Genomic DNA, 12,275 nt, shown 5'->3' with positions numbered 1-12,275 from the left:
TAAGTTTGTGTGTTTTTGAGAAAGTTAGGGTTGATCTAGCTCATCCCAGAGTGATGGATTAATGAAGGCTTTCGGGCCCTCTCTATTAAAGAAAGATCATTGAATCATTCAGTAAAAATGCAGGTGTCTTGACTTTGTGTTTTACAAGTGGTTGGTGGACCTGTGGCTTCGAGGTACTTCGATCTTTGTTCTGAGTTTACCTTTTCTAGTGCATATCAATTAAAATGGATGATTTTAACAAAACACTGAGGTAATGTGGGTTTTTAGGTTATAGGAAATATATGTATTAATTATCTTGCGTACTTCTAACGTAAACACACAACGGTAATAGATTGTAAGTAATAACCAGACAATTTGGGCTTAGCTAACAATTAGCCAACGGAGAAAGCTTTGCGTATAACAAATTTGTGGAGTCCATTTGCATAGAATACATTAATTTGAGACCAACATTAATGTGATTTGCTTCACAGATGTCACCCCAGTTTGGTTCTTAGTTTCTCAAGTAACGTTGGTGCTTGCCACTTATTGTATACTATGATAGCTTTGAATATACACCGCCTTAGACTATATGCTTGCCAAAATGGCATCTCATGTGAGCCTACACAGACTCCCAAACCTTCCAACACTACCCAGCAGGGGAATGTCAGAAAGGCAAGTGGACATGGATCATCTGGTCTGGAGAGGAGTATGCCTCGTTCCTCATGCATGCAGAGTAGAGGGGCTGTGGAAGGCAACAGCACAATACAACACCTGTGAGGCCGAGGAGAGAACGAATGAGCAATCCATATCTAGGCTTCCCAGAGATCTCCCACCAACCCGTTGCTCATGCTTCCTGCAGGATTGCCCCTACCCTGGTGGGATGCTCCATTGGGCAGACGTCCTGGGAAAAGGAAGCATTGATGGTGGTAGCCAGGCACTAGAGTACAGAGAGATGGCCATGGCTGAAGGCAGCAGCAAGGTGCGGTTTAATAGACCAAGCACTGGCGGGAAAATTATTCGCAGTATCACGGCAGGCTGGTGCGATATTAATGATGCAGGGAGGCAGAGGGCCTTTACTCCTGCTAGAATTACCTTGCCAACTTGTGATAGTGTTCAGCTGTAGGTTCCCGACAGCCCAGCTGAGAGCAGTTCACCAACTTGTGAAACAATGCAAGGATCTGGGAAAACCTGTGCATCACATTTGTGGTAGAGGAAGGTGATAAAGATATGTCTCATGAATGAATCAATGGTCTTTGCTATGTCGGGAGGGGACTGGGTCAAGGGCAGGAATCTGGCTCATTCTGCTTCCTAGTAAAGAACCTGAGTGGTGGAGTTTTTAATTAGTTTTCACTAAACGAGTTCAGAAGCACGCATGTAGAGACTAGGATTGGGGGTGTTGAGGTACAGCAGGGCATTCTACTTTTTATTGCAATCACTTATTATAGTATGTCGTGGCCAGATACATGGATCAACATTCGGGGAGTGCAGAAATTGGAATTAAAGGGGACTCAAGATTGGTATGTCTTACACAAGGATATGGTTACGACAAGATTGTTAAATATTGTGGGCCTTGACAGCCTAAAAAAGAGGTGTTACTTCTGGAGGGTGGTTAAGCTCACACAGCCTAAGGTGGTGGCTACACAGATGATGCACCTGACAACAGATGAGGGGGAGCTTGTCTTCTAAGGATTATCCACTCCGAGCATAGAGCACTCCCAAAAAATGACTTCATCGTGTCACCTCAAACTGGTGTTTGTCCCCCATACTGGAACACTCAAAGGTTCTCGCATATACTGTTGTGATGGCTACCTACACCAGACGCGCAATGCCTACACCAGACGCGCAATGCCTACACCAGACGCGCAATGCCTACACCAGACGCGCAATGCCTACACCAGACGCGCAATGCCTACACTAGACCCGCAATGCCTACACTAGACCCGCAATGCCTACACTAGACCCGCAATGCCTACACTAGACCCACAATAAATGTACGTCTGGCAGAGAAACAGGTGGACAGTTGGGGTGACTATGCATACTATTAACACATACATACATCTTATTCCAGGGTCACTGCCATATGGGTTGCAAGAGATGCCGGCTTTAGAATTCTCGTCCCTTTCAGGTCATGGATCTGTGGGATTATGTTCAGTGGATTCCCCTGGAGTAGGTTGAGTAGAATTTCCACAGTAGATCAACAGGAATAATGTGTGTAATCCCTAAATGGTGGCATCCATTTGTGGATATCAATGGTGATGGGGCAACATCCCCATTAGTTACCAGGGATGTGATGAAAGCAGTTTTTGGTCACAGCACAGAGGATACAAGGGCACGATGAAATTGAACCTAATATGCAAGGATCAGAATCTACAAAAAGGGGTCTGGGTCAGGTTAGGGGAGCCTGGTAAGTAACAGACCTATTTACACCCACTCCTTAACAGTAAAACAGAGTGCGTACTACCTCCTGAAAACGACACTGTGTTATTTTGAACAGGGAAATGGACGTGGGATCCCTGTGGCCAGTTAAATTTAGTACTTGGCAAGGGGGCATTTATATAAAATTAGGAAGGCAAATGGGGTGATATTGTGGAGTTCACAATCTTTCATACACTTTTTATTCTTTTGGTCTCTGACACAAACTCCAAATCCATCCCTTATCTCCAGTTTATCTAGGTTTAAAGTCAATGTTTTGAATGTAGTGGCAGCATGGCCTGTGCCATTCTCACCATGGGAAGAGATTGGCGCTTTCCTTTTTTAAATCACAATTCTGTCCTTGTTTCCTCGATAGTGCTGTTTGTTGGGTTATATTATTCATGTTTGGGCCAATACACAAGTCATCAGTGATTACGTAATGGACTGGTCAAGCAGGCGTCCAATTGGTGGCAACTGCCTGCTTTTTATGATTTGTGTATGGAAATTGGGAGCTTCCATGTGCTAAGTTAGTCATTTCTGAATAAATATATAAAATATGCATTTACAATGTTTGTTCACCAAGCCTGTGTTTTTCCCTAGTGTTTTGGATGCAAAACATTTCTAAATAAAAATGTTTCGTATTATTCCTGCTGCATGTTACCTCTGTTCCACTAAATGTTCCCATTGGAGCACCACTTCTCTGCCACCTATTAGGGTGCCTTGCACTTCAAAGTCCAATAAGTTACTACGTGAGGAGTTAACATCACTACTACTGAGTAGAGTCTTATTAAATATGCTGCCTGCGATTGTGAACGTATTGAAACTAATAATGTGCTTCTCCTTTTATGTTAATAGGTGACTGCCCCAGAAATGCAAAAACAGTGATTGTTCGATTCTGTGGACTATTGCGGTGAAAAGCCTCATTGTTGGAATATGCAATTTCCAAGCATCTTAGAAGTGCGCAAATTTGGGGTCCAGTTACCTTTTCAGAGTATTTAGGAACTGGGCTGCTAAGTCTGTTGATACATGATGGCTTCCATCCATGCAACCACTTCGTGGTAACATCCAGTAACCAAGCGTGTTCATTCTGTAAATCCTGGGGGGGGGGGGGGGGGGGGGAGGGATATCTATCATGAAAATTACAATGTGTTATGTGCAGTAAGAAAAGGATTTCTCATGTGTTCTCTGAATTTGGAAAAGGTTAATTGAAAAGGCTCCTCTTAAGAGAAGGCACCTGACAAAATAAACTGGCAAGACACGTTACATGTGCACAAAATGTGGGAACAATTGCCATCTCAAGAGCATACTTACTGCCCACATGAGGACATAGGTGAAAAACCTCATCAGTGCACTGAATTTGATAACTGTAGCATGCAAATGGACGTCATTATCGGCCACCAGCAAATGAATAAAGGTGAGAAACCTTATGAGTGCATTGAATGTGGGAAAGGGTTTGTTCAGAAGGGAGCTCTTAGTAGCCACCAGAGAACACATACAGGGGGGAAGCCTTATGGGTGCACTGAATGTGGGAAAGGGTTTACTACAAAGGGAACGCTTACTATCCACCAGAGAATGCATACAGGTGAGAGGCCTTATGAGTGCATTGAATGTGGAAAAGGGTTTACTACAAAGGGAAATCTTACTATCCACCAGAGAACACATACAGGTGAGAAACCTTATGAGTGCATTGAATGTGGAAAAGGGTTTGCTCAAAAAGAACATCTTATTAATCACCAGATAACACATACAGGTGAGAAACCTTATGAGTGCACTGAATGTGGGAAAGGGTTTGCTTGGAAGGGAAATCTTGCTATCCACCAGAAAACACATACAGGTGAGAAACCTTATGAGTGCATTGAATGTGGGAAAGGGTTTGCTAGAAAGGAAGTTCTTACTGACCACCAGAGAACGCATACAGGTGAGAAGCCTTATAAGTGCATTGAATGTGGAAAACGGTTTGCTCGGAAAGGACACCTTATTAGGCACCAGAGAACACATACAGGTGTGAAACCTTTTGAGTGCACTGAATGTGGGAAAGGGTTTGCTACAAAGCAAGAGCTTACTATCCACCAGAGAACACATACAGGTGAGAAACCTTATGAGTGCACTGAATGTGGGAAAGGGTTTGCTACAAAGCAAGAGCTTACCGTCCACCAGAGAACGCATACAGGTGAGAAGCCTTATAAGTGCATTGAATGTGGAAAACGGTTTGCTCGGAAAGGACACCTTATTAGGCACCAGAGAACACATACAGGTGTGAGACCTTATGAGTGCACTGAATGTGGGAAAGGGTTTGCTACAAAGCAAGCGCTTCATATCCACCAGAGAACACATACAGGTGAGAAACCTTATGTGTGCTCTGAATGTGGGAAAGGGTTTGCTACAAAGGGAGTTATTGGTAAGCACCAGAGAACACATTCAGGCGAGAAACCTTATTAATGCACTGAATGTGGGAATGGCTTTTCTGCAAAGGGAGTTCTTAGTAAGCACCAGAGAACACACACAGGTGTGAAACCTTATGAGTGCATTGAATGTGGTAAAAGGTTTGCTTGGCAGGGACATCTTATTAGCCACCAGAGAACACATGCAGGTAAAAAAAATGCCTAACTGCGTTGAGTGTGGGAACTGGTTTAGTCATAAGGTACATCTTGTTTACCAGCACTGAATCAAAAATGGTCAAATTTGTATACTGCCTTTTTGCAATGATTCTTAATGGCCCCTCTTCAACTTTTCTCTTTCATGCAAACGCTTGGTAACTCTGCTGTGTAGTAGAATAGGGCCTCATTACAAGGTTGGCGGTAGCTGTCCCTGTATGGCATGCATGGCTACAGCCACCAGAGAATGGGCAATTACTGTCCCATTACGAGTTGAATGGGCCGGTAATTGCCCATTCGCGGGTGGCAGTGTTGGGCAGCATGGAGATGGGGAGCATGGATGCACCGTTCACACCGTACCGCCAAAGTTATAATGAGGCCCATAGTCTTGATTCTAAAATAAATAAATGGGTGTGTCTCTAACTTATAACATTGTTCATGTGCTTACCAATACATTCTAATGACTATGGGCCTCATTACACGGAAGGCGTTGAGCCATGGCGCTAATAGCGCCATGGCTCATGCCGGTAAAATACCGGCACTGCCTTGGCGGAAAGGGGATTTACCGCCCCATTCCAAGGTTGGAGGGGCGGTAAATCCTCCTTCCGCCATTGCCCTTCCCCATTCCCATTTCTGCCCCATAGGGCTCTATGGGAATGGGGAAGGCGCTAATTACGGCACCGCAATTTTGCGGTGCCGTAATTAGCTCTGAGGTCCCTTAGCGGGTTGGTTTTTAACGCCTGCAAAAAGCAGGCGTTAAAGCACCAACCCGCTAAGGGACCTCGTAGTAAGGCGGTAATGGTTAACGGTCACCGTTACCATTAACGGTGGCCGTTAACCATTACCGCCTTCCGTATAATGAGGCCCTATGAATGGAACTGGATATCTGGTCTCTGCTGTGCTCACGTTTAGTCATGAATGAGGAAAAAGGAACAGAGGTCATGGGATCGTGGCTCCACTACTTAGACTGGCCTGAATGTCTTTTCTGGTGCAAAACACAGAGGCACAGAGCCGTGCCGAGCTCCCTGGCGGCAGAAATGTTTCTAGAGAACAGCTGCACTAGCATATGGATATCATAAATGAGTAAACTGTGGCAGGAACGAATCCATTAGAAATGCCTCTACTGGGAATTACATTTGTACACCCCCATAAAGTAATTTTACTTTCAACATCAACACATACGGATTAAAATACTGCAAAGTTAAATTATTTGGAGCCCTCCTGAATAATAAAAATGGAGAAGGCTATATTCTCACATGGCAGTTAGACTAAGCTTGGCAGAACACATGTGCAAAGACTGTTTTGCAAAGGGAAAACATGGATAATGGCATCCATAAAACTGGAATCTCCAATGTTACTCTAGAAGCCCGTTTCCAAGAAATGCATCCCTCACCAGGAGTGCCAAATGCATGGCTCACCAGGAGTGCCACATGCATGCCTCACCAGGAGTGCCATCCTCATTGAATGCTGCAATGTTTCCACTGTTTGTAGCATGTTCTACAGTTTTCTATTCTCCTCAGGATCCCCTGTACTGTATTACACTGTTGCCTATCTCTGTTGGAGCATTTAGGATTAGTAGATGATTCCCTAGCCTGGGATTGACATGTGGGGGTGTGATTACACAAGGGAGGGTGAATGCCCACTATTAAAGCACTAACTTAAAAGAAATTGGTTTGATGAGCAGGGCACAGAGAAGATATCAAATTATGTGGACATGTATTTTAGAAAAGTGTCATTTTGTGAATAGAGTAGAAAGGGCAAATGTAATAGAAATATGCACTGTGTTGTGAGACAATAAAAGTCATGCACATTTGGCAATGAAATTGTGCCTTTCTGTCTGAAATGAGAGTTGTGGGTTTAATGATATCACAGCTGTTCTCTAAATTCCAAGAAGGAATAGTGTTTATAAAATAAAGCTGGTCTTGAATAAACTGACTGTCTAATGTAAAAGTCTCCCACCGGGATTCATACACTGAGTGAAATGCTGATGAAATGAATATTGAGCTTCAGCCAATATGTCACTGTGTTCACATTAAAAATAAATTGTTAGGAACTCCATTTGTGTTAAATCTTTTTCCCTGACTTTGTGTGTAAACTGCATCCTGAAACAGGAGATTCATTTGTTTTAATTAGTGGGACCACCTCTATTCCAGATTTATGCTGGAATGTATTTATTTTATTTTTGGATTTGTAGAGCGTGCTACAGCCCACAGGCATCGAGGCGCTATAAGGACTTGTAAGAGAGCTTGCTTGAGGGTTACAGGAGTGCGGCCCATGGAGAAATGCTTAATACAATTTGCTTAGTTACAGGCTAATAAGTTACTTTACAGAACAAACAGTAAATGAGCAACAGGAAGAACACAGAAGAATGCATAGCATGATGGGATGGGCCATTCAGACAAATAGCCTGGTTTTGAAGCTGCATGAGAATCAATCATCCTGATTGGGATTGGGAGGGTTTTCCAAAATGTTGCGGCCATGGTTGGGGAAACTGGAACCCCCAGCACTTGCTCTACGTGTGGAAGGTGCAGTGATATGATTGGCATAGGTAGACCTAGATGGTCTGGAGGAGGTCCGTTTGGTGATCTGTGTGCTAAGTAGGGGGGCGCCAGGCCATGAAGTCAATTATGTGTGAGGGCCAGTGCTTTGAAGACAATCCTTTCCTGGACAGGTAGCCAGTGTACCTGCCTCCTGACCCCAGAAATGTGGTCCATGCTTGAGATGCCTGTTGCAGCCCTTAAGGCATTGTTCTGAGCTATTTGGAGTTCAACCAGATTCTTCTGGGATGTCCCAACCAAGAGGGCATTGCAATAGTCCAGCCTTGACCCAATGATGGCCCTTGCGATGGTGATGCAGTTCTGTTGGCAGAGGAAGGGCCTAATTGCATTGATCAGTTTAGAGTGATAGGCTGCGGAGGATGCAATGGCATTGACCTGCCTATCCATGGTAAGGCTAGGTTTGAGATGCATGCCCAGAGTCTTGATTACTTGAGACACTGTGATGGGAATGTTGTCTTAAACTTTCTTGTCATTACCATGGAGGGAGTGGGTAGTAACAGAGGAGGTGGAGTAAGGGGGTGGGAAAGAGGTGATCATGTAGGGAGCAGGTAATGACTGAGGAGGTGGGGTAACGTGAAGGAGGTGGTAATGGTATCAGTGGATGTGTGGGAAAGAGGTGATCATGTAGGGAGCTGGTAATGACTGAGGAGGTGGGGTAACGTGAAGGAGGTGGTAATGGTATCAGTGGATGTGTGGGAAAGAGGTGATCATGTAGGGAGCTGGTCGTGACTGGAGAGGTGGGGTAACGTGAAGGAGGTGGTAATGGTTTCAGTGGATGTGTGGGAAAGAGGTGATCATGTAGGGAGCTGGTCGTGACAGAGGAGGTGGGGTAACGTGAAGGAGGTGGTAATGGTTTCAGTGGATGGGTGGGAAAGAAGTGAACATGGTGGGAGGTGGTAGTGATGGAGGAGGTGGGGTTAAGGAGGAGGTGGTGCTTGTCTTCAAATCTGCAGGGTGTGCCCTTCCATGCCTTACACTTCATCAGCATTAAAGAAAAAATTGAGGAAATTAAGAAATGTGTTTACATATCAATGGATTGATACAAATTGTGTAATCAATCCAGTGAATTAAACCCACATTCTACATTTACTGTTTTTGTATAAACATTTGCTACCATGACCTGCCACTTTTCTTACAACAAAAGCAATGGATGAACTTTCTTTTTCATAGAACTGTGAAAACTGAGGAGTATACTGCGATACAAGTTAGCATAGCTCTCAACCATTTGTGTTGAAAAGGCGGGTGAAATCACCCTATTTTGTTTTTGGCGGGTTAGACGCCCATTGGAATTAATGGGTGTGCAAGAGGCTTGGCGGGTGAGTCAGCCCTTTACAAGGCGGGTGACACCTGCCAAAAGTGTGTGTGAGTTGAGAGCTGAGTTAGACAGGATTTTGGCTGAAGACTTTTGTTATAACACCAACTGGGTTAAGGAAAGGTATCGCTGTCCCTGCACTAGCAGAGTTTCCCTACCTAAACTCAAAACGAAGGATCTGTCGGTGTCAGAAGTCCAAAACAAAACCATCCTGTGTAGAAGTACTATTCTGACCCTCGCACTCTAAACAAATGCATTCTAAGGTGAAAAGGATGAATTCCGAAGTGAAAAGCTAATGTGCCTCATTATGACTCTGGCGGTAGCCGGCTGCCGCCGGAGTCATTTCTTTTTCTGCCCGGAAAAAAAATATTCCCCATTAGCATCGAGTCCCATAGGACTCAATGGGAATGGGGAGGACGGTAGCACCAGCACCATTAATAACGGACGGACAGCCAGGGCTGTAATGCCCCGGTGATTCCCCATTGCCAACAAGTCCCATAGGACTCAATGGGAATGGGGAGGACGGTAGCACCAGCAGCATTAATAACAGTGCCAGTGCTACCGTCAAGGTCTGCGAGCGGGTGCCGGTCCTCCCACCAGGTCAGCCCTGGCGGGTAGAAAGGCACCCGCTTGCAGAACTCGTAGTATGGCAGTACGGTAGCAAAGGTGCCAGTAGCTTACCAGCACTGTTGTTACCGTACTGCCATACTTGTAATGAGGCCCAATGTCTTTGGCCTTGAGTGTTGTATAAATGTTAAAAATAAAGGACAAATGTATAACTTCCACAAAAAAATAAGTCTTTCAGGTATGAGCATCCTTGCTCCAGAGGGTTCTTCCCTTCCACTGGACACTTCATCACTTTTTTTGGGTTACAAGAATAGCTTAAACCGCCCCCGCCACTGAGTCAGACATGGTGTTTAACGGCCCACCAGCCTGAGCTTTGTAGGCCCGAACTGTGGGACGTTAAAATGGGATACGCAAAGCATTTTTTGCTTTTGCATGACGGGAGATATACTCTGCGTAAGCGCATCTCCTGAAGAAAACAAAAATGACATAAAATATGGCCGCCACCCTTAAAACGGAAGAGAGACTAAGTCCCTTTCAGATGATGGGAGCTATTGAAAATATGTTCAAAAATGGCCAACATAATCCGAAAAGGGACCAAGGCCTTTTTTTTTATGGCAGCGGGCAGTGAAGGCAGAATCTCGCCTGGGAAAGGTGGATTCTGATTGGTCAGACCGTCTTTCCTCGGTGCAAAGAACAGTTCTTTGCGTTCCCTTGGGTCATCAACAAAAATTCTCTTCAAACTGGTTGTCTTCCATTTCATGTGTGATTCGGATACCTGGTACACTCTCCTGCCAGGGCTTTTCATATGTGAACTCCTGCCCACTTTCCCACCTTTTGATGGTTCCTCTTTTAAGCCACCTTGGCAAATATAATTGGTTTCTTATATATGGTCTTTGTCTCATATGCTTGCAGCATGCATTGACTAACTTGAAAGTCTCTCCTCTTAGAAAACTGCTCTTTCAGTCTTTCTCTGGGTTTAGAAACTGTTCATTTTCCCTCTTTCTTGGTTTTGCTATCAGTAATTTAAGTTTGGTGCAGCCGCCAATACATCCCGGTTTTCTCTGTCCCTTTATGGGTGCACTGTTCTTGATGCCATCTCGTTTCTTCTATGGTCCCCTGTTGTTGTTCTCCTGTTGCTTTCTGCTTGCAAGCGTTTCTCCACTGTTCTCATGCTTCCTGAAGCTTCTGCTGTGCTTGTCTGCTTCGCATGGGATTCCGCTGAGCAAAGCGCTGTGCTCCAACCCAGCAAGTGCCCAGGAGCCCTGCACTGGCTTTTGGCGTTCTTTCTGTGTGTCATCCACTTCCAGCAGCCTTCTCCCTTCAGGTTCCTAAGCCGGTTAGCTTCACCAACTTCCTTCCAAGCGTCACTTTCACAGAGACATGTAACTCTCTCCTGCAAGCTTGCGTTTCTTGCTTAAGTGATTTAAATGTCCCGGACTGTGAGAAACCTGAAGGTGTCTCACCCACTATTCCCAGAGTATCTGTCATCCAGGTGGCCAGGACACGTCCATCACTATTGGAACCACTTCCTGGGTTGAACCGCTGCGGGAGGTTCCCCTGGATGGGCGTGTCTTTGGGGAGCGGAAGTGGGACACCGAAGGGTGAAATGCGGTATACCCTTCCTTAGGACACCTTTTCCCCCCATCCTACCCTGTAGGATACATAGAAGCTCTTCCCCGCCCCCTTTTCCAACCCGACCACTTTCTCACACTGTGAAAGATAATGGACTAACACCAGAGCCGTTTACTTGACATGTCGCAACACAAGGGTCAGGCAGTGCTGATAACTACACACACTTGACTGCCCTTTCCCTTCCTCACTGGGATAAAAAGCGGTGGAGCATGAGAGCACACTTGAGCAAGGCCGGAATGCAGGAGAAAGCAGCCATTCCAGGATGGCAGTTAAAACTGAGGAGAAAGGCGTAGAGATCTGAAAGGACGACCAGGAGGGAATTACCCTTGCGCTTTCCAACTTAGACCTGCAAAGCCTCTGTGAAAGGAAACATAACACCGAGAATAACAGCTGGCGAGTGGTGTCGGATGTCAGCAATACATGGACCCCTCCCTCCCGCCCTGCTTGCCAGGGCGGGGAGAAGTGGTTGCCATTGTGGTACTGTCCTTGACTCTGGCGGCGAAGGAAACGCCAACGATTTCAGCACAGCCGGCGAGTCGGAAGAAGCTGATAGTAGACCAGACAGTGTTCGGCTGAAGGTTGCAGTGGCAACATTGTATGTGAAGATAATAGACCAGGTCTTTTGTGAGTGAAATTGGTACCAGCAATAGAGTAGTCTGGTGCCACGTGGGTGCTCATTCGAAAGACTCAAGCTGGTACCACTCTCCTGAAAGAAAGATAAAGTATTGAACTAAGAACTTTTTGGTTAGTGAAACTACAGAGACCAAGAGGCCTAGGGGAGGCCAACGTGAAGTTTCAAAGTGGTCATACAAGGGTCAAGCTAAATACCTCGTACAGTCGAAAGTCTTTGACACGTTGTGAAAACTAAGTGAACACTGATAATTGGCAAACGTGAACCTGACTGAGGGATGCCTGCGAATTGGGGTAAATAGTAAGATACCCGTGAACATTGTGATGACAAGTATGATCCAGGCTGAGGGATGGCCACAGTGAGTTGATGGTCTGAGCCTGATTGTGGCGGGCTAATGTTGATTAAAGGATCAGAGCCCGGCTGAGGGGGATCCAAGGTGAAGAATAGTCGCACGATATGAAGATTAACAGAAGGAACTTTTGTTTTGTGTCTATAACTATGAGGCCCTCTGAAGCAAGAGACTTTGCATGAACGAGACTTTGGTACAGAAGGCCCTTATATTGTGGAAAGGAATTGTAAGCTTGTGCCGG

General features: G+C 45.3%; 1 protein-coding gene and 1 long non-coding RNA gene across 2 annotated transcripts in view; both read left to right on the top strand.

Annotated features, from left to right (window-relative positions):
• Positions 1 to 3,504, top strand: part of LOC138498543 (uncharacterized) — a 38,447-nt gene extending 34,943 nt beyond the window's left edge. The window contains exon 3 of the long non-coding RNA XR_011278734.1: positions 3,247 to 3,504. This is a non-coding gene — a long non-coding RNA (uncharacterized lncRNA). The remainder of the gene's footprint in view (positions 1 to 3,246) is intronic.
• The window catches only part of LOC138498534 (zinc finger protein 268-like), an 87,449-nt gene continuing 78,678 nt past the window's right edge, over positions 3,505 to 12,275 (top strand). The window contains exon 1 of the mRNA XM_069622314.1: positions 3,505 to 4,813. Within this exon, the coding sequence (XP_069478415.1) occupies positions 3,667 to 4,813 (1,147 nt within the window). The 5' untranslated portion in view covers positions 3,505 to 3,666. The remainder of the gene's footprint in view (positions 4,814 to 12,275) is intronic.

The sequence above is a fragment of the Ambystoma mexicanum genome, chromosome 5q (assembly GCF_040938575.1).
Source record: "Ambystoma mexicanum isolate Mex_15411 chromosome 5q, UKY_AmexF1_1, whole genome shotgun sequence".
Lineage (NCBI taxonomy): Eukaryota > Metazoa > Chordata > Amphibia > Caudata > Ambystomatidae > Ambystoma > Ambystoma mexicanum.
Note: the sequence above shows the minus strand (reverse complement) of the source record. Positions and strands in the feature narration are given on the sequence as shown.